The sequence below is a fragment of the Zalophus californianus genome, chromosome 2 (genome assembly GCF_009762305.2).
Source record: "Zalophus californianus isolate mZalCal1 chromosome 2, mZalCal1.pri.v2, whole genome shotgun sequence".
Classification (NCBI taxonomy): domain Eukaryota; kingdom Metazoa; phylum Chordata; class Mammalia; order Carnivora; family Otariidae; genus Zalophus; species Zalophus californianus.
The window spans coordinates 87,119,866-87,147,328 of record NC_045596.1 but is presented as its reverse complement, the minus strand read 5'-3'; the positions used below and the strand labels follow the sequence as shown (position 1 = coordinate 87,147,328).

At 33.6% G+C, this 27,463-nt stretch overlaps 1 protein-coding gene across 3 annotated transcripts in view; it reads left to right on the top strand.

Annotated features, from left to right (window-relative positions):
• Positions 1 to 27,463, top strand: part of TBCK (TBC1 domain containing kinase) — a 237,560-nt gene that overhangs the window by 115,404 nt on the left and 94,693 nt on the right. For all 3 annotated transcript variants that reach the window (XR_003520644.2, XM_027598076.2, XM_027598077.2), the window contains exons 21-22: positions 6,851 to 6,887; positions 7,957 to 8,118. Coding sequence is in view for 2 of the 3 variants with exons in the window: in XM_027598076.2 (XP_027453877.1) it covers positions 6,851 to 6,887; positions 7,957 to 8,118 (199 nt within the window). In the remaining variant the exon portion in view is untranslated. The remainder of the gene's footprint in view (positions 1 to 6,850; positions 6,888 to 7,956; positions 8,119 to 27,463) is intronic.

Below are 27,463 nucleotides of genomic sequence, written 5' to 3'. Positions count from 1 at the left end.
AGGGACTCCCTTTTATAATAACAATAATAATTGTATTATTTAAAATATAATGAAAATAACAATTTTTATAATACATAAAATAAGTAAAAATAAAAACTAAAAATATTAATAGGGGAGACAATGTGCAATATGTAAATAAATATACATTTGACAGAAGATTCATCCAGAGTTTATAAGAAATATTTCCTGTTTTTAATCTTTTACATTCGTATACTTTTACAGCTATTTAAGCCATAATTTCCTACTTTTTAAAATCAAGTTAATGAGCTCCCGGCCTTTGTTTTTCCTTTTGATAGTTGTAATTTTCATATTACTAGACCATCTGTAAAGATGTCCTGAAATGCTAAATATCACTATTCTTTCTTGCTATAGCTAGGGGGCAGTATTTACTCAGCTGACTCTTGGTAGACTACCACTAGGCCAAATAAAGCAAAATAATACAATGATCTAGAGAAAATAACTAAAGCATGTATGATTTTTTTTTCATTGGATTTCAGTTTCCATCTTTAAGTCAATAAAAGCTAATGATATTTCTAATTTAATAAGACTAATTTTGTATATTTTTTATATTTGCAATAAAATATTTCATTATTTAATTGCTATTTTTTAAATTAAAATCTGAACCAGCCTAGTATTCAAAATTATCTTATACTGCTGTCTTTCTCATATATTAGACTGCATTATGAAGATGTACCAATATCCTAAGAAATTATTTAAGATTAAAATATCAGTTAAAATTTTAAAAGGAAGAAATAAAGAAAGAATAAATAACAGGCACTACTATTTCACAGAGTATATTAACTATTTATTTACCTGACTTTAGTTGGTAAGAGATGACTGGTGCTGGTGAGCACCTAGGAGTTATTATGTATTAAAGAAATGTTTTCAACTTGAATTACTACTTTTCAAATATTAGAATATGCTTCATTTCACTTTTTTCTAATAACTTTTTATAATTGTTGTCAAAGTATAAGTATATAATTCAGAATTTTAAATTTGGTGTTGTTTAAATACTTTCCACTATTTAATATGAAGGATATATAAAACCCAAGGAAGATTAGCTAATTTCTCATTATTTCATATTTATTGAAAACTTCTCAAGAAAGTATATAATCTCATATTTGGATCTTTTAATCTATCCTTTCAGTTATCTTCATTATATATTTTGTTCTTTCTTTCAACAAATATTTGAGTGCCTATTATGTGCTGCCCTTTTTCCTAGGCCATGGGTATGTCAATGAAAAACAAACAAACACAAAATCTCTGCCCCCATTGAATTTATATTCTAGTGGGGGATAGACAATAAAAAAGATAAATATACTATGTGATATGTTGGGTAGTGGTAAGTACTACAGAGGGAAAAAAAACTAAAGTAGGGACATGAATGTAAAGTACTCAGATGTAGAGGAATTTGAATTTTTAATAACAGAGTCAGGCGAAGGGATTGGGGGGATGGGTTAAATAAGGGATGGGGGTTAAGGAGAGCACGTGTTGTGATGAACACCAGGTGATGCATGGAAGTGTTGAATCACTATATTGTACACCTGAAACTAATATAACACTGTTAACTAACTGGAATTAAAAATTTGAGGGAGAGGAGAGAAAGGGTGGGGAGGAGGAAGGGAGGGAGGGAGGGAGGAAGGAGAACAGAAAAGGAAGGGGAAGGGAAGGGATGGGAAGGGAAGGGAGGAAGAAAAGAGAAAGGAACGAAGTCAGGGAAAGCCTCATGGAAAAAGTGACTTCAATAAATGCCTTAAGGAACTAAGGAAAAGAGCAATTGAAGCAGAAGCAATAGCAAGTGCTAAAGCCCTGAGGTGTAAGCATGCCAGGGATGTTGAAAGAGCAGCCAGGAGACCGATGTGACTGGAGCTCAATGAACAAGGAGATGAGAGTCAAATAGGACCAGATTTTACATCAAACCAGATTTCATAGTTAAGACTTCAGCTTTTACAGTGTTAGAAAGCCACTGGATACTGTTGACCAGAGGAATGATATGTTCTGATCTAAACATTTTAACAAGATCATTCTGGCTGCTATGGTAAGAGAAACCCAAGGAAGAACAAAGATGGAATTTAAAAAGGTTAGTCATGCACTATTATAATAATCTAGGCAAGAGTGTCTTGAATCAGGAAATTAGTGGTAGGGGTGGTAACCAGTTTTTACATTCTGGAATAATTTTGAAGGTAGAGGCAGCAGGATTGCTAGTGGCAAATGTACAATGTAGGAGAAAGAGAAGTTAAGAATGATTCCAGAATTTTTTACCTGAGCAATTAGAAGAACAGAGTTGCTCTTTACTAAGATTTGGAAGACTATACTTGGAGCACAAATTTTTGAAGTAGTCTCAGGAGCTAGTTTGGGACATGTTATGTATATCTGTTAGACATACAAGTGGAAATGTCAAGCTGGCATTTAGACATGTAGTTTGGATTTCAGGGGAGAGGTCTGGGATAGAGCTATAAAAATGGGGGAGTCCTCACACTGTATATAATCATTTGGAGAAAAATAGAAGAGGAAAAGTCCAAGGACTGAAAATAAGGGATGCCAATATTTAAGTCAGGGAGATGAAGAAGAACCAACAAAGGAGATGGAGCAACAATCAGAAGGGTCAAGAAAAGTAGATGAATGTGGTATCTTGGAAGTCAAATTGGAGAGGTGGGTTGAGAAGGTAAGAGTAGTTAACTATGGTAAACCCTGATGACTGCTAAAGAAGAATTGAGAAGGAGAATTGGCTATTAGATTTAGCAACAGGGCAATCTTTTATGATGAAGGTTAGAGCAGTTTTGGTGGTGAGGTGGAGGCAAGAACCTAAATGGAATGAATTGAGAGAATATGTAATGAACATCTACTGCCCTTAATGAACTGTAAGCTCCTTACAGGCTGGACCTATGTTTTGTTCACTGCTGTATCCTATCCATCAGGCAGAGAGTGAATTCTCCCTTACTCTGTCTTCTATTAATATTACTAATAGAAGTATTACTTCTGTTCTGTTTAGACCTCCAGCAAATTGCATAAGGCCCACTCACATAGGGAGAACAATCTGCTTTATTAAGTCTACTGATTCACATGTTGATCTTATCCAGAAACACCCTCAAAGACACAACCAGAATAGTGTTTAACTAAGAACTGGACACCCCATATCAGTCAAGTTGAACATAAAATCAACCATTACAAGAACCATTTACTTTTTTGGTGATTATTGATATGGTTGCCTTTAAATCTACCATTTGCTCTTTTTATTCTCTTTGTCTCATCAATTCTTTGTTTTCCTTTTCCTTTTTATCTGTCTTCTTTTAATTCATTGGATTTTTTTTCTGTGATTTCATTTTCTCTCCTTTGTTGACATGTTAGCTATGACTCTGTTGTGTTTTCTTATTGATTTCCTTAGAATTTATACAGTGGTCTTCAAACAGGCAGTTTTGCCTCCCAGGGGTTTTTGGCAATGTCTAAAGACATTTTTGACAAAACTGGGTGAATACTACTGGTATCTAGTGGGTGGAGGCTGGATTGCTGCAATAATCTGAAAATGCAAAGGACATTCCCAACCAAAAGTTATCTAACCTAAAATGTGAATAGTGATGAAGAAATTCTGGTTTATATTATAATTCTTTAACTTACCACCATTTGCTTTCAAGTTATATTATACCACTTCACAGATAGTACAAATACTTTATAATATATACTTCCATTTTCCCCTCCCAGTATTTGTGTTATAGTTGTCCTAAATTTTATTTCTACATGTTATAAAACCCCACAATAAATTACTATTTTTGCTTTAAAGAAATTACTATTTTTAAAGATTTTTTAAAAATAAAAGTCTTATATTCAACCACATACACATTTACAATCCTGTATGTCTCTTCATTCTGTGTAGATCTAGATTTCCATCTGGTATCATTTCCTTTCTGCCTGGAAGACTTCTTCAGTATTTCTTGTAGTATAGGACTGCTGGTGACGAATTTTTTCAGTTTCCATGTGTGTGAAAGAGTCTTTATTTTACCTTTTGTCTTCAAAAGATATTTTTGCTGAGCATACAATTCTACATAGATTTTTTTTAATACTTTAAAAATGTTACTACACTGTCATTTATTGGGCACTGACAAAACATTTTTTGAGAAGAATCTTCTCATTGATGCTCTTACATAATGTGTGTGTGTGTGTGTGTGTGTGTGTGTGTGTGTGTGTGTGTGTGTTTCCCTAGCTATGCTGTATAAGATTTTTCTCTTTACCACTGATTTTGAGGAATTTGAATATGATGTGCCTTAGTGTGGTTTTCTTCATGGGTTTTGTGTTTGGGCAACTTGAGATTATTGGATCCTATTAGTTTTTAGTTTTCACCAAATTTGGAAAATGTTCAAGCTATTATTTCTTCAAATATTTTTTCTGTCCCCGTTCATATTTTCTCTCTCTCATTTCGTATCTCTAATAACATATATATTTAGCTGATTGAAGTTGCTCACAGATGCTCAGGGCTGTTTTTTGGTTTTTTGTTTGTTTGTTTGTTTGTTTTTGTCCTTTTCCTTTGTTTCATTTTGGGTACTTTCTATTTCATTGTTTTCAAGTTCACTAATTTTTTCATCTGCAGTGTCTGATCTGCTCTTAAATCCCATCCAGTATATTTTTTTTATCTCAAACATCCTACTTTTCATCTCTAAAAGTTTGATTTTTTTGGTTTTTTTTTTTTTGGCATCTGCCATGTCTCTACTTAACATGAACCTCCTTAGCTTTTTGAACTATGAAATACAGTTATAAAAAGTATCTTAACATCATTGCCTGGTATTACAAACATGTCAGTTCTGTGTGCATTTTGATTGAATTATTTTTCTCCTCATTATGGATCACTTTTTTCTGCTACTTTTTACTACTGGTATATTTTTTTATTAGATTCCAGACATTATGAATTTTACCTTGTTGAATATTGGATATTTTTATATTCTTATAAATATTCTTGAGCTTTATTTTGGGATGTAACTAACTAACATTGAAACAATTTGATCCTTTCAGGGGCTCCTGGGTGGCTCAGTTGGTTAAGCGACTGCCTTCAACTCAGGTCATGATCCTGGAGTCATCGAGTCCCCCATCAGGCTCCCTGCTCAGCAGGGAGTCTGCTTCTCCCTCTGACCCTACTGCCTCTCATGATCGCTCTCTCTCTCTCTCTTATTCTCTCTCTCAAATAAATAAATAAAAATCTTTGGAAAAAAAAGAAACAATTTGATCCTTTCAAAGCCTGCTTCTAAGGTTTATTAAGTAAGACCACAGCAGCATAATTTGGAAGCATAATTTTGCTAATATTACTAAGGCAATACTCTTTTGAGTGCTCTACCCAATTATTTGTTTATTATAGGTTTTTTGTTTGTTTATTAGTTTGTTTTTTTATTCTGACTGTTGGTAAGATGAACTATTCCTGCCTTTGTGTGAGCCTGGCAAGTTTTCCCTCTGATCTTTTGAAGTGATTCCTTCCCTACTTTGTGTAGTTTCCTCATACAATGCCCTCTTCACTCTGTGGGAAAACAGATTGTTAGCTTGTTACTGAAGTAATTCAGTTAAGATTCCTAATGGCAAATAATTGGCTTTGATCAGGAGGGTAGAGGTATTGTAATATAATTTATGTCATGTCCTTTAAAGAAAGGAAAACTAAAAAATAGTGATGAAACATATATTTACTATTTTTAAACTTAAATTAAGCAGAAGAGTTTGGATTTTGTTATATTTTATTGTTTTCTACAATCCATACTTTTTACAGTAAAGTCACATACCTATGTACTTTTCAGTTTTCCCTTTTATAATGTCACTTGAAAGAACTGTCTATGTGTCAATGTATATAAATGATCTTGTGGAGAGCAATGAGCTTTATTTCACATACAGTACTTAGATTTTAAGGTACTGTATAATTATACCTAGGGTTCTTGACCAGCATTTTGATGGCATAAATACTCAGTAGTGTGCTATGCAAAGACATGTGCAACTCTACTCATAAATTCATAATTGATAAATGCTGAAAGAGTATTTAAACCCTAAAGGTAGTACAGAAATCTTTGTCTAATGGTAGACTGCATTGATACCCAAAATGAAATAAAATTAGAGCTTTTTCAGGTTTTTCTATAAATTATTATTGATTTTTGATACCTGCTACTGACAAAGGAGATTTTACTCTACTTTTAGAAATTAGGAATGATTTCTCACTTTTAAAATGTCAAAAAATTAATTGAAAGTATGTGTACAAGTGTGTGTGTGTGTGTGTCTGTGTGTGTGTGTGTGTGTATTTATTTTCATTCCTAGACAGTAAACTTAGGAAAATAAATTTGTCATTCAGCTGAAGACCCATTTCATTTCAGGATCTCATTACTTTTATTCTGTTATGAAGTTTCCTATTAATTTAGAGGGTGGTAATAGAAAGCATATGTTTCATAGTACCTTTTTATGAGACATTTTGGACATTTTTCAAATACCATCTTATCAATTCTCCAAAAATACTAAAGGTAATTCCATACTGATAAGGACCATTAAAATCCCAGAAATATTTTTGTAAAAATCTGAAAGTATACCCTTGGAATTGGCTTGCTAATATTGTGTTTAGGTTAGACATCGTCTTGAGTATTTTCTTTGATGAAATGAAGACATTCTGTGGAATAATCCTTGGCAAGAGCATCATCTGCAGCATTTGTAAGAGATAATATTATTTAAAAGAGTATTTGTGGTAATAATTATAATTATTGACATTCACTTTATTTTAATCAGTGGAGTAGACCAAAGCATCGAATATTTTTTACATTCAGTTTATTAGTAATCATTGTAATTATATTTTATTTCTTCTTTATCCATCCCTGGAACCCCTTTCCTCTTCCACCCATAGCTCTATGCCATCCCTTGGTTTCTCACCATGTTTACTCGTAAGTATCATTTTCCCTTTTCTTTCAATATCGTATTAGTAAAAGGACAGCTCCATTCTTCCTCAGTATATTATAGTTACAGTGATATTAAACATATAATTACATAAACATCCTTATGTAATTCTAATGTAATAGAGTTGGGTAGGGAGAAATTTGAATTGTTTTGACTGATGAATATCAAAAAGAGTATTGCATAGGATGAGTGTTGCATGGTGATGTATAGGATGCCTATCTTACATGTCATGACATTCATACAATCTCTGCCCTCTAATGAAAAAGAAATTAACATTAACTATAGTACTTACATAGAGTTTTTTGGAAGGCAACTTTTACAAACCAAGTGAGACTCAATTTTTAGAGATCCTCTAATAACTAATACTTTTGCTATTTTCAAAATGGAATTCCTCTAGAAATAGATTATGTGGATATATAATAGTTTAATCGATTACAGGTATTAATATGGTGAACATTCTGCTTAAATGGGTACAAATGACAAATGGAATACTATATTTAGAGTAGATCTGTATGCATTGGCCTGGAAGGATATCCACAATATCATTAAGTGTAAAAACTAAAGTTGCAAAAAATGGGATAAAATTTTTATGGGAACTTAATAAAGCAATTATTTAGAATGCATAATAAAAATGTAACAATACTCAACCTAAAACAGGACTAAATTTCATCTAGGTAAATAAATTTATGAGAACAGTGTAACAAGAAAATTCTAGGAAAAAATATAATGAAACAACTATACCAGGATTGATGATGGAGGTTAGAAAATGTCATCTATTTGACCAATCTGATTATCAAATTTTAAAGATGCCTTAGGAAGCAATAAATATTGTATGAAAACAGTTCTATAAACATTTTATGAAGCCAAAACCAAAAGTAGTGTTTATAAAAATTTTATAAAACCGAATAAACATTTTATAAAAACAGTTTGGTAGTATTTGTTCTTCAACAGTTTTGACCATAAGGCATTTGTCATATGTCTAGTAAAACAGTTTGTTATTGTTTTAATTTATTTTGTTTATTTTAATTAATATATTTATATTTTGTTATTTTACAGATGTATTTCCACTGCACAAAATTTTCCACCTCTGGGATACCTTACTCCTTGGGAATTCTTCTTTCCCATTCTGTATTGGAGTAGCAATTCTCCAGCAGCTACGGGACCGGCTTTTGGCTAATGGCTTTAATGAGTGCATTCTTCTCTTCTCTGATTTACCAGGTACAGATATAAATGAATAGAATCACTAAATGAAATGTAATTATAAGATAAAGAGGCAGTCTTATAGCAATTTGCAAAAATAATCATCCAAGATTTCAAAATCTCTTCTTGAGCCTTGACTTCTTTCTCTGGATTCTCTCTCACTCATATACTGCCACATCTGCTGTTCCAGCATTGTAGGTACAAACTTGGGTCATACTAGATGGCTGTGGTTTACTTTCAAGTCAGTGATGCCACCAAAAGGGTAAAAGAACTGGGGGCAGTAACATATTTGCCTTCAATCTTGGGACAGGCCTGTTTATCTTCAGCTGATAGAGTCAATAGGCTACTTGGTTAGGTGTTTAAGAATCTATATTTTCACAAAGATGTAATCCACATGGAACTTTGCTCTCTCCTATCCATAGCTGCTTACTAACCATTTGACAGTTTGAGGAAAGGAAATGCTGTGCCCTTGGGAGGGCACATAACAGTCCTAGGAAATTCCATGTCATACAGTGTGGGATAGTAAGTTAAGCTATATATTATATTCACAAGTGAAGAGTTTGTAAATCTAGGTGTTAAAAGCTAAGTGTGGAAATAGGAAATACAACCACAGTCTAAGCTTTGCTGCTGTGGTTGCAAAGATGAAAGTAATGTGATTACCTAAGATATAACAATCTGTGGAACTAAAAAACTAAACTATATTTTTGCAGAAACCAAAATTTTTTTCAGGTAGAAAAATTCTACTTTCTTCAAACAGCATTTCATTAGTTCCAGCCCTTCTGCTGAGTTTATTGTTGTTCATAGTTTTAGGCAGGTACAAGTGACTGCTGATAATAAATGCACTTAAAGTTATCCAAGAGATAAATTTGCCTAAAAAACAACAAAAGAATGGAGGGCGTGTGATGTAATGAGCACTGGGTATTATATAAGACTGGTGAATCACTGACCTCTCTCTTGAAACTAATAATACATTATATGTTAATTAATTGAATTTAAATTTTAAAAAACGATTAAAAAATAAATAAATCCTCAAAATAAAGGGTACCTTAAGATTACATATTTATTAAGCACTCTCAAGAGAAATAAGAAAACTGCTACCTCCCTTGACTTTTATCTTTAGTTGATGATCTATATTTGGTACTTCACTGTCTGTTGTTGAAAATCCTCATCCTTTTGGGAAAATAATAACAAAAATGCTTGGAATAATAACAAAAATGCTTGGATTTATTTAAAATTTCTCCTTCCTTCTTTCTCCCTAATTCAAAGTATCACCGTCATCTAACTTATCAAACTTGTTATTTTTTTATATGAACAAATAATAGTTCAGTTCTTATATTATTTGTTTCTGGGAGATTCCTCTTGAAAATCAAATTATCTGTTTTTTTTTTTCTTTTGGCATTGAATAGTAATAAAGAAGCTGGTTTCACAAACTAGGAACACTGTCTGTACCCTGCGATGTTTTGCTCTCATTCCCAACTTAAACAGAGGATGATTAATTAGGGTCAGTTCTAAAATAAAATCAGAAATGCTGATTGTGCATTTTGAAATCAAGCAAATTTAATGCCTTTCCAATTTCATACATAAATGTTCCGTTAAATACTGATGAAAGAATCTGTTGTCAGATTGTATAGGCATATTAACAGTAACTCTGCTTGTCCATTAAAATAAAATTATTACTTCTCAAATCAGAAAGTAAGAATACATTTGTTAGGACTGACTCGTTGAAAAGGTAAACTCTACCTACTTTGAAAATAGGATGCCTTCTATTGATGTGAATTGCCTTGATCCTTAGTGCCATTATTCTGGCTCATCATTTGCTTGGTTACTGTATATAATTCCTGTTGGGGAAGAAAGAAATTATAATAAAAATATGACTTAAAAAAAACAGAAGGGGTCTAAACATAGACCTTGCCCTAAAGTATACCCATGTTTTATTTTTAATCAAAGGACATTTATTTGGGATGTATTTCCTAAGTAGATCTAAAAAGATGTTGAGCTTCCTAACTGTACTTGATGCTTGAAGGAACTGGAAGTGATCATGGGAAGTCCTAAGAAGTGAATCCAGATTAATACACACAAACACACTGAACGTGCCTTTTCTAAGCAAAAGTTACGTGACATAAGCTTGAAACATATTTAAAAGAAACAATCTTTTTAAGTCTACAGAAAAAGGATTGGCTAATTTCACTTTAGTTCTTGAGACAAAATTTGTAGATAAAGACAGGATAGGATCAAACATTGATCTGAACTCACTAAATATGTTGTACTTTACTGAAATCCCCATTCAACTGAGTTTAAAAGCATAAGCAAACAGCAAATTTAACTAAATTCTTTGCTGAAGCAGATTGCTTCAGAACATCTATTGACAGTAACACAATGGAAACACCACCCAGTTGGTAACATTATGAACAAAATAGGGTTGCATTTTTTTTTTTTTTAGCTGTCCTTTCTAGTTGTTTCTTTCTACAAAGAGACGCTCAGTAGCTCTAGTTGTTAAGAGCATGGACTGTGGAACCAGATCACCTGGGTTTCAGATCCTGGCTCTGCCAGTTATAGCTGTGTGACCTTAGGGTCATGACCTAACCTCCTTGTTTCCTTAACTCTGATTACATGAGAATGATAATAGTACCTACCTCATAGGTTGTTGTGTTAAATAAATATATCTAAACAACCTAGAGCAGTACTGGCACAAAGCAAAACGATGTAAGTGATTATTTTTATTAATGTTATCATCATTATTATGCTTTTTTTCACTTTTCCATTCTATCATGACAGGCTTTCCTATTGGTGGTATAAATGCAGCAATCACCCCATTTGGCTCTTTCTATAAATTATTAAGGTAGATATCAATCATATAGATCTCCTTGTTAGCAAAAACAATTGAGGAATTACATAAGAAGTCAAGTAAGCCTTCTATGTTGAGTATATATTATGACTAAGAAGAATATTTCCTTTCATTGCTCAGAGACAGTGTAGTATAGTATATAGACAGCACAGGCTTTGCAGTCAAGACAGATAAGGGTTTAAGTCCTAGCTCCACCACACACTGCCTGTGTGACCTGGGAAACTTTCAGTGCAGTGCTCCTGCTGTAAGAGCTGTCTGTAGATAACATAGATGTAGGTTCACATCCCAGTTCTGGCACATTAATTTCTGCTTTAGTGTTATGACGAGCACTAAAGATAATATACATAACATACCTGACACAAAATCCAGTACTGAGTACACAGTATGTGTAACTATTCTTTTAAAGTATATGTAGCATTTAATATTTTAAAAATTTAAAAATACATAAAGAACATGTAACATTCAATCTCTATAAGTTCCCTCTCCTTTCTCCCTCCTTTCCATCACTTTATACTAACTCTTTAATTCTTGAAGAGAGAACATAGCAAAAAGATACTACTTTTGCCAATAATTATTCCCAAATTCTATTCCCTTGTAATAGATTATATAGTGGGATGTTACCTTCTGAGGAAGTACGAATGATGCTAGAAAATGTTGCTAAAAGTTCTTGACATGTATTGCTGTGTGTGTCATTGTAGTACTAGGGGAGATAAATATGAAAGCAGTACATTTGACATTTCTTATACAGTCTAAAAATAGCAGCAAGGTATTTTTAGAAGAAATATTGAGTTTTTCATAGTGCCATCCAATACTGGATATTGGCCACTGGTGTTTCCAAGGTTACTGCCTTTTAAGCTCAACTACAGGATGATGTCTGTCATACTTCATTCTATCCTATCTGATATTGTTCCACTATAGTGTCCATCTGAATTGAACTAAGAAGTGTGAAAGGAGCACAAAACAAGGACAAATCATCCAGAAATATTATATAGATAAATGATGGTGTCAGTAAAGTTAAACCCCAGTAAATGTGGGCTTGTGAAAAATACCATGTTTAGAACAAAAAGGGAAGGCAAGAGTAGACTTACTTTTGGGAAACATTCAATAATATTGATCTATGAGACTTAGCAACTTTGCTTTAATGTTTTTGAGCTGTGAAGCATGTAAAGTGGATGAGTTGGTTGTCAGGAAATTTTGACCACTTTTCTGTGAGACATTAAGATAAGTTAAGTCATTCATTCAACACATGTCTAATGAAAACAGTTATATGACAGACACAGTTTTATGCACTGAGGTCATAAACATAAGGATAAGACAGTACCAGCCCCATAGGAGGATGAGGAAAAAGCACTGGAGGTTTAGAACGTAGCATAAGGATGACACAGAAGTGTGCAACTGCATGACCATCTAACTTTAAGTAGGATACTAATAGAGTGTAGGATGACAGATAAAGATATTGGAGTGAATGGACTAGGGTAATAGCACTGATGATGGTAATAAAAATTGATGAAATAGAGTACTGATTATGGGACCCTATATGATATGCTGAGGAATTTTGGATTTATTCCATATGCAATTGGAAAGTGTTAAACAGAAAAATGACATGATTAGATTTATATTTTAGAAAAATGATTCTGGATGTAGCATGCAAAATGGATTGGACACTTCTAAAATGCTATGTTTCCAAAGAATGAAAAGAGAGCAAGTGGCCCGAGATAAGTTCAAGAATATGGTAAAAGAGTACCTATTGATCTTTACCACAATAATTTACATGGCAAAGTCCTGAGAGAATTTTCAGATGCTATCTCTCTTTAGCACCTACAAAATCTTAGTAAATTGGTCTCTCACTGCACATTTCTTATGTTTAGAATCCTCTTTTCTCCCTCCCACACTGTTGGTGGGAATGCAAAAAAAAAAAAAAAAAAAAAGAATCCTCTTTTCTAGTAATAACATTCTATCTGTGTGTTCCTTGGACTACAGATGATACTCATTACAAACAATGTTAAAATGTGAATCTGTGAGTTACTCAAGATTATTGGGTCTTGAATCTGTGCTTCTCTACCCACTATAATATACTTCATCTCAGTATGTTAAATGGTAATAGCAGTTCTATCAGCCTGAGGATGTCAGGGAGTACTGTCCTTATGATTTACCTTGTAAAGAATGCTCCATAGTAAGCATATTTTATTCCATTCATCTTGTTTTCTGTTAGTAAGATAAGCAACTTTATAGTTGTTTGTTCAGCAGTGAGAGTTCTACTATATTATTGTTGAGATGTTTTCATGTCTTAGAACATCAGTACTTAGAATACTTCTCACTTTCTTCTTATAAATAATTTGTGTCAAAAATATCTGTGGTTAAGATAGGTAGATTAATAGGTTGCAGATCACCCTTATGGTTTTGGATGTTAATAAAATTATTCAAATGTTCTAAAATTTTTAATAGATAATAAATGATGCTACGTAATTGAACAAATGGAATATAACTCCATACCTAGCCTCTCCATTCTAGTCCAACTGAAAATTTTACACAAAAAAACTTTATAGGAAAAGAAGATACAAAGACCTTGTGCTTCGCTTCCTCTTTTTGTTTGTTTCTCTCAATATTTAAACATATTTTTTAATTGATATAAGATTTATAGACAGTGAAATGTATAGGTGTCAATTGTACAATTCATTACATCTTGACAGTAATAAATATCTATGTAAACAACACCCTATTCAAGATATAGAATATTTGAATCACCCTAGAAAATTCCTTCATGTCACTCCCCTGTCAATCTCTACTCCCCCGTTAGCAACCACTGTTCTATTAATGTGTATGAGTTTTATCTGTTCTTGGCCTTTCTGTTTTCTCAAATGTGTCTTTTGATAAATTGATACTTTTGATTTTAATAAAGTTTATCAGTTTTTTTCTTTTATGGTTATATTGTCAGGGGATGGACTGAGCTCAAGCAGGCTGATAGCTAGCTGTTGTAGTAGCCAATTAAGAAAACAAGCCAAAATTAAACAGTCAAATCTATATGCAAGAAGCTAAACAGAAGAAAGGACCAACTCCTCCATGTTTTATTTTTCCACATGGAATAGTGGAGGGTCAGGTGGATCAGCACAGACCTGGAGGTCTAACTACCAAGGGAGCCTGGAGCAAAATGTTCCTGCAGTCTAATGGACCTGGAGGCCCGGGAAGGGTGGAGTGGAAACAGATTGGAGTAGACAAGTATTTAGTACTCAATTAGAGTGGAGGAAATATCTTCAAGTTCATCTTCCTCTGATAAAGAAGTCTTTGAAAGGTATCTGAAGAAGACCTCTGCCAAAGGCAACTGATAAAAGACATCTGTGTTGGGGCCTAGACTAGGAATGTAGATATGTGTAATAGCATGGTCAACCAGGGAGATCTGAGTCCTTGACAGCAACTGCCTTCAGAGACTACAGTGCATTGGTACAGTGTGCTGTACCAAGTCTGGTGTGAGAGGGCAGCCTTCTCTCATGAGGCCTCCAGGTAAAGCATTTATAATTGCCTATGGTTGAGCCTAAAAAATCATTTACGGATTTTTATCCAGAAGCCAGAATCCTCAAATAGTGTACCCTCCCTAAGAAATGTTCACCTAGTTTACCTACTCCAAAATCATTAAGATATTCTCCTAAGTTTTCTTCCAGAAGCTTATTTTAATTTTCATGTTTTGGTCTATGATTCAGTTGAATTCATTGTGTGGTATGATTTTGATATGGAGGTTCATTTATTGTCTCATATATTTATTCAGTTTTTTCAGTTCCTTTTGTTGAAAAGGCTTTCCTTTCCCCATTAAATTGCCTGAGTTTTCGTCAAAAAAATCTGCAACAAAGCTGGTGTTAGTTTGATTAAGATTGCCTTATAGGATTCTATATCTATAGATCAGATTGATAAAACTGCAATTGCAGATAAAACTGCATTTGCAGTTTTATCAATATTGAACCTTTCAATCCATGAACATGGTACATCTCCATTTATTTAGGTCTTCTTTAATTTCTCTCAGCAATGCTTGCAGTTTTAAGTGTGATATTTTGCTTATTTTTTTATTAAACATATTCCTAGGTATTTTATGCTTTTCATTCTATTGTACATCAAATTTTTAAATTTATTATCCAATTATGTCACTAATATATGGAAATTCAGTTGAGTTTTGAACCATGATAGCCTTCAAACTTGCTAAATTCATTTACTAGTTCTAATAGTCTTGTAGATTCCTTAGGTTTTTTTCTAAATGTAAAAAACCGTATTGTCTGAGAAAAAAGACAGTTGTATTTCTTCCTTTCCCATTTTTATGCCTTCCTTTTATTTTTCTTGCTTCATTGCACTGACTAGGACCTTCAGTCCACATTGAATAGAATTGATGAAAACACATCCTTGTCTTGGTTCACTCTTAGGAGGGGGAAAAAAAGCATTTGATGTTTCACCATTAAGCTTTATGTTAGCTGTAGATTTTTTATAAATGCCCTTTATCAGATTGAGGAAGTTCCTTTCTTTTCCTAGTTTGTTGAGAGTTTTTATGATCAATGAGTATTGAATTTTTGTCACATTTTTTTCAGCATTTATCATGTTAATCATATAGTGTTCCTCCCTTATCTCTTAATCTGAAGAATTGCATTAATTAATAGTCCATTTTGTTAAACCAACCTCAAACTTCCAGGTATGACAGAATAAGAACTATATATTTGGTTTCTTCCCCCACTTCCTGACAATAGTTCTTAAAACACTTGTAATTACCTGAATGACAGAGATGCTAGGAGCATCTTTTATTCTAATATTTGGTCCTTGACTTTGGTTCCTGACTCAAAGGTCCTAAATCCCTTGGACTTTCCTAGGTGATAGGGCAGCTGTTTATTTTAATGAGATAAATCTTTGTGGGCTCCTAGAGAACTTCAGGATAAGAGCTGGTAATCAGAAAGACCAAGCCATGATTAGAAACTTGGAACTTTCAGCCCTATCCCCTATCCTCCTAGGACAGGAGAGGAGCTGGAAATTGAGTTAGTAATCACTCGTGCCTATGTGATGAAGCCTTTATAAAAATACCTAAAGAGTTCAGAGAGATTCTTGGTTGGTGAACATATCCACTTGCTGGGAGGTTCACCTCATCTTCACAAGGACAGAAGCTCCCACACTCAGGATCCTTCTGGATATTGCCCTATATGCCTCTTCATCTGGCTATTCATTTGTATCCTTTATAATAAACTGGTAAACTTAAGTAAAGTGTTTCCCTGAGTTCTGTGAGCTGTTATAGCAAATTAACCTGAGAAATGGATTGTGGGACCCACAATTTATAGTCAGTTGGTCAGAAGTATAGGTGACAATCTGGGACTTGTGACTGGCATCTGAAATGGAGGCAGTCTTGTGGGACTGAGCCCTTAACTTGTGGGGTCTGTGCAAATTCTGGGTAGTTACTGTTCAGTATTTAATTAAATTGTAGGACATTCAGCTGGTATCCAGAGAGTTGGGGAATTGGTTGTTGGTATAAGAGAAAATCCCTCACATTTGATATATCAGAAATATTGTGAATAGAGATAAACTTCTAAAAACTGAGTCTTCCAAAACTGAATCAGGGAGGAATAGAAAATCTGAACAGACCAGTTACTAGTAACAAAATTGAATTATTTGTCAAAAAACTACCAACAGAGGCACTCGGGTGGCTCAGTCGGTTAAGTGTCCGACTCTTGATTTTGGCGCAGGTCATGATCTCGGGGTCATGAGATTGAGCCCCATTCAGGCTCTGCACTAAGTGTAGAGCCTGCTTAAGATTCTCGCTCTCTCTCTCTCAAAACAAAAAACAAAACAAAACAAAACTACCAAGAAAAAAGTCCAGGACAAGGTGGATTCACAGGTGAATTCTACCAAACATTTTAAGAAGAATTAATACCTATTCTCCTTAAACTATCCCAAAAAATTAGAAGAGGAGGGAAAGCCTCCAAATACATTCTATAAGACCAGCATTACCTTGATACTAAAAGTAGACAAAGACACCACAAAAAAAAAAAAAGAAAAAACTGCCTACTTATAGCCCTGATGAACATAGATGCAAAAATCCTCAACAAAATATTAACAAACCACAGTCGACAATATACTAAAAGGATCATTCACCACAATCAAGTAGGATTTATTTCAGGGATGCAGAGATGGTTTAGTATTCACAGATCAGTCAACATGATACATTAGCAAAATGGAGGATAAAAATCATCTGATCATCTCAACACATGCAGAAAAAGCATTTGACAAAATTCAACATCCATTCGTGATAAAAACTTTCAACAAAGTAGGTTTAGAGGGAACATACCTCAACATCATAAAGGCCATTTATGAAAAGCCTACAGCTAACATCATACTCAATGATGAAAAACAGAACTTTTCTTTTGATGTCAGGAACAAAACAAGGGTGTCCACTCTCACCACGTTTATTCAGCATAGTACTAGAAGTCCTAGAAACAGTAATCAGACAAGAGAAACAAATATAAGAGACGTCTATATTGGTAAGGAAGAAGTTAAACAGTCACTATTTGCAGACATGATATTATACTCAGAAAACCCTAAAGACTCCACTGAAAAACTATTAGAAGTAATAAACGAATTCAGTAAAGTTGCAGGACACAAAATTAATACACAGAAATCCATTGTATCTCTATACACTAATAAGGAAGTAGCAGAAAGATTAAGAAAACAATCCCATTTACAATTGCACCAAAAAGAATAAAATACCTAGGAATAAACTTAACCAAGGAGGTGAAAGACCTGTACTCTGAAAATGATAAATATTGATTGAAGAAATTGAAGATGACACAAACAAATGGAAAAATAGTCCCTGCTCATGGATTGGAAGGATTAATATTGTTAAAATGTCCATACTACCCAAAGCAATCTACAGATTTAATGCAATCCCTATCAAAATACCAACAGCATTTTTCACAGAGCTAGGACAAATCATCCTAAAATTTGTATGCAACCACAAAAGACTTCAAATAGCCAAAGCAATCTTGAGAGAAAAGAACAAAGCCAGAGATATCACAATCCCAGATTTCAAGATATGCTACAAAGCTGTAGTAATCAAAACAGCATGGTACTGGCACAGAAATAGACATATAGATCAATTTAACAGAATAGAGAGCCCAGAAATGGGCTTATATGGTCAATTAATCTACAACAAAGGAGGCTAGAGTATACAATGGGAAAGCAGTCTTTTCAATAAATGGTGCTGGGAAAACTGGACTACTACATGCAAAAGAATAAAACTGGGTCACTTTGTTACACCATACACAAAAACAAACACAAAATAGATTAAAGACCTAAATGCACTGGGTGTTATACGCAAACAATGAATCATGGAACACTACATCAAAAACTAATGTTGTATGGTGATTAACATAACAGAATTAAAAAAAAAAAAAAGACCTAAATGTAAGACCTGAAACCATAAAATGCCTAGAAGGAAACATAGGCAATAATTTCTTTGATATAAGCCATAGAAATATTTTTTTTAGATTATGTCTCCTCAAGCAAGGGAAACAAAAGCAAAAAATGAACTATTGGGACTACAAAAAATAAAAAGCTTTTGCACATCAAAGGAAACCATCAACAAAACTGAAAGGCAACCTACTGAATGGGAGAAGATATTTACAAATGAAGTATCCAATAAGGGTTTGATATCCAAAGTATATAAAGAATGTTTATACAAAACAACACTGAAATAAAAAACAAATAATCTGACTAACAAATGGGCCAAGGACCTGAATTGACATTTTCTCCAAAGAAGACATACAGATAGCAAATAAATGCATGAAAAGATGCTCAACATCATTAATCATCAGGGAAATACAAATTAAAACCACAAGGAGATTATCACCTTGCACTGTCAGAATGGCTGCAATCAAAAAGACAGGCAATAACAAGTGTTGGCAAGGATATAGAGAAAAAGGATCCCTAGTGTCGTGCTGGTAGGAATGTAAATTGGCACAGCCAATGTGAAAAACAGTATGGAAGTTCCTCAAAAAATTAAAAATAGAAATACCATATGATCAGTAATTCCACTACTGAGTATTACCCAAAGAAATTGAAAACATTAATTTGAAAAGATATGGGTAGGGAATGAAGGAGGGAGGGAGGGAGGGAAAGAAAAAAAGAAAATTAAAAAATATTGTGAATAGACAGTTTACACTTAGAGTATACCCTTGTGTATTAGTTTCCTATTGCTCCTGTAAAAGACTACCACAAACAACACAAATTTATGATTTATACACTGGAGATCAGAAGTTAAAAATCAGTCTGGGCAAAAGTAAAGGTGTTGTGAGGGCTTGTTCCTTATAGAGGCTCTGAAGGGAAAAATCCATTTCCTCTTTGCCAACCTCTCGAGTCCACATGTATTCTTTTGTCTGTGGCCCCTTCATCTTTAACACCCACTGCATAATGTTGTCACATCTCTTTCTATTTCCTTCCTCTAAACTCATGCTCCTTCTTATAAGTTTACTTGTGATTATATTGGATCCTCCTGGATAATTCATGATGATCTGCCCATCTCAAGATCCTTATTCACATTTCAAGGTTCTTTTGCCTATAGTGGAACATATTCATAGGTTCTGAGTCTTAGGATGTATATATCCTTGGGGGTCCTTATTCAACCTACCACCCTTAAGTAGTATTTTGTTAAGGACCTATGTCTATGTTCATGAGAAATACTGGGTTTTAATTTTCATATATTTTTCTCAGATTTTTGTATCAGAGTTATACTGGGTTATGTCAGGTTTACTTAAGGTTATAGTCTTAAAACAAGTGGGAGTATTCCCTCTTTTTCTGTCTTCAGAATGAATTTGTGCAAGATTGTTAGAAATTCTTTAAATATTTTATAAATTTCACCAATGAAACCATCTCCATCTGTAGTTTTCTTTGTGGGAAAATTAACTTCTTTAGGGGCACCTGGGTGGCTCATTCATTCAGTGTCTGCCTTCAGCTCAGGTCATGATCCCAGGGTCCTGGGATCGAGCCCTACGTCGGGCTCCCTGCTCCGCGGGAAGCCTGCTTCTCCCTCTCCCACTCCCCCTGCTTGTGTTCCCTCTCTCACTGTGTCTCTCTCTGTCAAATAAATAAATAAAATCTTAAAAAAAAAAAAAAGAGTTAACTTCTTTAAAGATATGTGACCGCATGGTTGTCCTATTTCTTCTTGTGTCAAGTTATGTTTGTGGTAAACTATGCTTTCCAAGGAATTTATCTATTTTATTTGCTTTCAAATTTGCTGGTATTTAATTGTTCATAATATCATATTGTTATGGTTTTACTGTCTGATATATCTGTAGTAATGTCTCCTTTCATTCCATATACTTATAATTTGCTCTTCTTTATCTTGATCATTCTGCTGGGGTTTATCAATGGCACTAATATTTTCCTTGTTAATTTAACTTAACTTTTATACTTTTATTATTGTTTTTCTGGGTTTTTTTCTTTCTTTCTTTTTTTTTTTTTGTCTTAACTCTTCTGTCATCTGTCTTCTTTAGGTTTAATGTGCCCTCTCTTTCTTGCTACTTAAAGACCAAACTTAGAGTACTGATTTTATAACTTTCATCTTTTCTAATGTAACTGCCCCTAAGTACTTCTTTTGAGGCATACAACAAATTTTGTTATACTGTCTTTTCATTATTATTGCTTTAAGAATAATTACTGATTTCCCTTGTAGGTTTTTTTGGTCAAAATTTCAATTTTGTTGTTGAAACTTTATGTGACACCTATTACCTATCTTGTTAAATGTTTCATGTGCACATTAAAATCATGTTTATTTAAATTTTTTGAGTGTAGTGCTTTATAAATGTCAAATAAGTCAACAATAATGTTTGGGTCTTCTTTACCCTAACTAGGCTTTTCCTCTCTTTGTTCTATAAATTCCTGGAGGGAAGTATTAAACTCTCTAGCTATTATTACAGATTTATCTATTTCAACCTTAATTCTATCAGTTTTTGCTTTTATATTTTAAAGCTCTCTTATGAAATGCATATACACTTAGGATTTTTATGTCATCTTGATGGATGAACTTTTTATCATTATGAAATGTGCCTCTTTATCTCAGTAATATTTCCTGTCTTAGAGTCTGTTTTGTGTGGTATTAATATAATCACATGAACTTTCTCATGCTTTGTTCTTACATAGTATTTTTTCTGTATTTTATTTTCAACCCATCTGTGACTTTAAGTATTTAAATTTAGAAATATTTAAAATATATACTTATATTCTGTTACTTTAAATTTAACTATTTTATATTTAAAATATTTTAAAGGTATTACTTTCAGACATATAGTTGTCTAGACATATAGTTAGACATATAATTGAGGCATACAATTATTTGCTGTGTTTATTCAGTCTTAAATTTTACTCCTTTTTTTTTTTAAAGATTTTTATTTATTCATTTGCGGGAGAGACAGAGAGAGAACAAGCAGGGGGAGAGGCAGAGGGAGAGGGAGAAGCAGACTCCCTGCTGAGCAAGGAGCCCGATGCAGGACTCGATCCCAGGACCCTGGGATCATGACATGAACCGAAGGCAGACGCTTAACCATCTGAGCCACCCAGGCACCCAAATTTTACTCCTTTTAAATAGAGTGTTTAGTCCACTTGTCTTTAATATGGTTGGGCATATCTCTAATTGTCCCATTTGCTTGTGTTTCTCCTCTTCCTTTTCTGACTTCTTTATGTTAACTAAATAATTTTGACATTTCATCTTAATACCTTTGTTGACTTTTTATTTTGCATTTTAAATTGCTTTTGGTTATTGCTATAGGGACTATGATCTGTGTCCTTGACCTACCATGGTTTACACAGAGTTAACATTGTACAGTTTTATAGAAAATGTAAAAACTTTGCAATAGTGTGATTCCATTTACTTTCCATATTTTCTGGTGTTGTTTTAATATATTTTACATCTACATTTGTAATAAACTTCACGATAAACTGTTGTTATTCTGATTTTAAATAGCTAGTTACTTTTTAACCATATTAAAAGAAGCTAAAAGATCATTTTTTTGTATTTTACCACCATATTTTTCCATTATCAGTGCTCTTCATTCCTTCTTGTAGATTTGTATTTCCTCTATTTTTGGTTTTTAGCAGATTGACTGTGTTGTCCTCAATATAGTTCTTTTTTTTTTATCTTGCTTTTAAGACCTTTCAGTAAATTTCTACCTCAAATAATGTATTTTTCTGTTCTAGTATTTCAATTTTTTTATTGTTTGCAATTCTCTGTCCATTCACTTTATAGTATTTTCCTTTAAGTCATTGAACATATTTATAGTAATTACTTTAAAGTCTTATCTAATAATTCCGATTCTGAATCATCTTATAGGTCCATTTGCATGAACTTCTATTTCTTGATTATAGATCATATTTTTCTGCTTTGCATATGTAGTTATTGTTTATTATACAGTGGATATTGATAAAGATACATTGAAAGGTATCTGGATTTTATCATCTTCCTTTAAATAGTGCTGAGTTTTGTTTTGCTAGACAGTTAAATAACTGGTGGGTCCTTTTGTTCATATTAATTTTTTTTTTATTAAGTTTTTTACTTAGTCCAAGAATGTGGCATGTCAAGGTCCTTAAATGAATGAATACCCAAGGTGTTCTGTGGGAACCACACCCTGACTGGGCCACCTCTCCAACACTCTCAGCAATTACTCATCTTTATGATGCCTCAACAATTAATACCAAACTTTGAACCATAGTAAGAACTCACTTTTAGTTCAATTCAATTAAACAAACAGGGTGGCCTTTGTGGACACAGTGGCACAGAGGAACATTATTTAAACCAAAACCTAAGTTTGTACATTTTTAATTCTCCTACAGTAAGCTTCATTTCTAAAGCAAAATTTTGAATAGAAAATTTCGGCAATGTAAATAATCTCTATAATAGCTGTGAATCACTTAGGGTTTATAAAGCTTTTAAAATTTTCTATCTTGTATAAATATCACAGCTATGTTAAGTAGATTTTATTATTATCTCCATTTTGCTCTTGAAATAACTGAGGCATGGTTATGTTATGGAATGCTCATTGTTATATAAGTTAGTAACTGGAATTTGGAGTCCAAATCTAGTACTTTTTTACTATTACAGGGGAATATGTTATTTGTTTATAAAGTAAGTTTCCATATCAGCAATTTCAAATGGTCCAATCTAATATCTTCAGAAGTTTAGTTCTGACTTTCTAGGAAGCTCATTTTTAACTACAGTAACGACAATACCTGGTGTTAGATAAAAACCTGATGTTAGGTAAACTACTGGCCATTCCTTTTTTTTTCCTACATGTTAGTCCTTTCTCAGTGAACACCAAATAAAAACTCAGCTTCATAAAATTTTTAACTCATTTTAAATATGAAACATTATCTCTACAATTTATCTGTTCTTATTTAAGCAAGCCATGTTTTACAGTAGTGGTTTGGATATACAAAATTATTTATTTCCTATCCTTAGCAGTTTTCCTGGCTACTTAATTTGCTAGCTGCCTCACAGGGACAATTGTGAGCATATTATCTCAAACACAAGTTGGGATGAAATAATAACCATACTGTTGTTAACTACAGATGACAATTTCAGAGTGGGGAAGGAAATGGTTCAAATTATCCAATATGTTACATGTGCTGTGTAAATCAAGATATTCCAAAATAGCTTCAATGGCCCCTCTTGTCATATGATTGCAGGATTAGGAAAAAAATTATTATTTATAAAGATTTATTTATTTATTTGAGAGAGGGCATGTGAGGGTTGGGGGATGGAAGGGCAGAGGGAGAGAATCTTCAAGCAGAATCCCCGCAGAGCACAGAGACCCAGGGCTGGATCCCACGACCCATGAGATCATGACCTGGGTCAGAGGCCTAAGTGACTAAGCCACCCAGGAGCCCTATTAGTTCTTTAAAAAAAAAAACAAAAACAAAAACAAAAAAATGAAAAAACTCCGTTGAGAAATGCCCTTGGGTTATCTACTCTGTTATTTTTACTGATGTCACTTCTGTCACTGCTCTTTGATTTGTTTAATTAACAGACTTTATTTGAGGGGACAGTTTTAAGATTGCAATGAAACTACTCTTTATGCATACATAGAACTCATTCTTCTCTGTTTTTTTTCTGCCTCATTTTCATTCACTTTCAATTCCTGAGACTTTCTGGTGCTCTGCATCAAGAATTAGCTTGCTTCTTGCTAGTATTCTCCTTTATAGAAAGGTTTCAGTTGTCCTTGCTTTTTATGAAGTGAGTTACTTTTGATGTAATTGTGTTCTATCTTCTCAATTTTTGTTTTCTTGTCTACTCATGTTCTTCTTACATTCTCTTTGTTCTTAGAATTATACTTTTTTTATTCCCTTACTGTTTCCCTTTAATGATGTTTCAGAAGGGAGTAGGAATAGACATATGTGTACAACCTACCATTCTTAATTGGAAGAGTTTCAAACTTTAAAGGCTCTGGTTTAAAAGGGGTGGGAATGAATTTAGGAGATTAGCATGGTGGGCTTGAAGCCTTGTTCTCTTGGTCTAGTGGCATTTAAGGTATTTACTTAGAAAGTGGTATAATAATGGCACACTGGAAAGAGCATTAACCTGGGAGGCAGCATGATCTGGGTTTAAATTTCAATTCAATTACTAACAAGTCATATAGCTCTGGCCAAACTCATTTTTCTGCCTCTTTTTTCTCAATCATAAAATATGGATAATATTACTTAATTCTTGGGAGCATTATGAGGTATAAATAATATTATTTCAGCACATGGAAGGAACTCAGAGATATTATAAGCCTCCAGATCTATAAAATGCATGAAAAGTTTTGGCACTTCACCTGAAATTTTAAAAAGCATTCGTCTTAGATCTCAGTCTGCTTTCTTGTTTTAAACCCAGTTGAAATATAGGTTACATTTCTATTTTGCACTTGGTAGATTTCCATTTAGAAAGAGATTGCCTTTTAAAAAATATTCTTTACTACCTTTCAAAATCCCAAAACTTGGAATGTTTTTTTAGTGATGAAAAGTAATGGGCTATCAAGCCATAGGCAGACATGGAGGAAAAAGTCTGAAAAGCCTACATACTCTATGATTCCAACTATATGACATTCTAGAAAAGGCAAGCCTATCGACAGTAAAAAAAAAAAAAAAAAAAAATCACTGATTGCCACAGGATAGTGGCGTGGGGAGATTGGGGAGAAGGATTGTATAGTTGCAGCACAGCAGATTTTTTGGGTGGTAAAATTGCTCTGTATAATACTACAGTGGTAAGTACATGACATTACGCACTTGTCAAAACCCACAGAATTGCTCAAAACAGAGCGAATCTTAATGTAAGCTTAGTTAATGGACCTTAGTTAATAATGTATCAATGCTGATTCAGCACTTGTATCAAATATGACACATTAAGGCAAGATGTGAAAAACAGGGTAAATTATGAGCAGAGTAGTAGAGAAATATGGGAATGCTATACTATCTGTTCAATTTGCAATTTGCAGATTTAAGTTAATGATGCACTTATAACTGTGTATGTAACATTATCAATTATATTCCTACAAGTATTCCTAGAGTATTTCTCTTTTGATCAGGCATCAGTGAGAACCAGATTCTCTGCTTACAACACTTTACGTGTTTAAAGTTTGGAAGAACTTTTAAGTCTGATTTTTGGCTATGTATATTTCAACTGTTTCTCCTAACCGTAAACTTATGGTGCTGGGACACATCGTATTGCATTACAACCTCTGCACCGGTATAGTGGGTGATGGGAGTATTTCAGGAAGTCACTTCTAGAGCAGTAACTTTACTATACTGTCAAACAAAGCCAGATACTAGTTAAAGTGGTAAGGACAGGTTTTAATCAGTAATATACTGTTACAATAAAGAAGAATCCAGCATGAACAATTTGTACAGAGGTAACTGGGCATTTTAATGGGAGAATGAGGGAATAGGTGGGGACTGGGGGTGAGGAGGTGCTCAAAAGATTCAGGGAAGTGAAAAATTACAAAAAGTGTGAAGGAGGGCATTGGTCCATGTGAAACTCATCTAGGTTTGCTAACTGGCACTTACTGAAGTTAGGTTTCTACCTTCCCACAGAGGCTGGGAGACAGAGACCCTATCTTCTAATGTTGCGTGGAACAAACAGTAAATTATATTGGCAGCCCTGACTTTTCTCAAGCAGGTACTTAAAGGGCTGAGGGGGTGGGTGCCACAGTCATCCTAGGGATGTGGCCTTGAACTGTTAAAGACTATCCTGGCATTTTCTTCAAGTGTTTATAAGCCAAAGTTGAGGCATAGTCAAGAAAGGGCTTAAAGGAACCTGGCTAGAGTTTCATCAAGGAGAAAATTTTTTATCAATATCCTGAAGTGACTTCAAATCATAAAAATATATCCCATTAAACCAAACTAATTATTCCTAGTTTAGTTTATTCTTAGTTATATCTCAAAGTGTCCCCAGACACTATAATGTTGCCTAACACAAGATGAAGTGTAATAGAGGGAAAAATGGTATAAAGACAGAAGTCTTCACTGTTTGTGGCTCAAATATCTTCATTTTGCAAGTTTTACAAGAAAAAATGACCATGAGAACAGTAAATTTGGAGGGGTATTCTTCGGAATAATAGAATCAAAGTATCTTGATATTCAGAGTCAACAGCATAGCAGAGAGCAGAAGTGAGGGGATGTATGTAGTTAGAATCCCCAGAACTCTTCATGGGCAATGCTGGCAAAGATTAGTTTAGATGGATTAGAGAATTATTCTCTGGAGAAGTAGAATGTCTCCAGGAGGAGAAATACCTTACTTAGGGGCCTTCTAACAAATGACCGTGTCTCCAAGCTACCCAGTAGTGAATCTACCAGTCACCAACACCTACCCACATATACAAAACTTCCAATCTGATTTTTAATGCTGTTCTTTTAAATAGGTAGAGTCATAGATCGACAAACCATAGGTCGAAAATCTCCAACTAAAACACACAGACCAACACAAACTGAATAAAGGAATATCCTCAGAAAGATAATTATGAGAAGGTATTGCAATTATGACAAATCAGATTTTTTTTAAGTAACAAAGAACAAAAAAGATTTACTGGAAATTAAAAATGATGTGGAAATGCAGTGAGCTTTCTAATAAAAGAGTTAGATGATAAAGTTTAGGAAAAGTCTCAGAGAGTAAAACAAAAATACAGATGAAAAGTAAGAAGAAAAGGCAAAATTATTAGAAAACAAATTCAGGATGTTCAAGATCTTTTTAAAATAATAGAGAAGAGGAAAAAAGAAAGAAATTACCACAGACGTCAAACAAGAACTTTCTCTTTTAGGTGAACGAATACAAAAGGACCACCAAATACCTAGCATAATGAAGTAACATATTTACATATATCCTTATGATATTTCAGAACACCAGGGATCCTAAAAGTTTACAGAAAATGGGAAAATCACATGCAAATGATTTCAATTCAGAACCATATCAGACTTCTCAGAAGACAATGGAGCACTATTTTGCCTAACTCTGAAGGGAAAAAATTCATCCCTAGATGAATT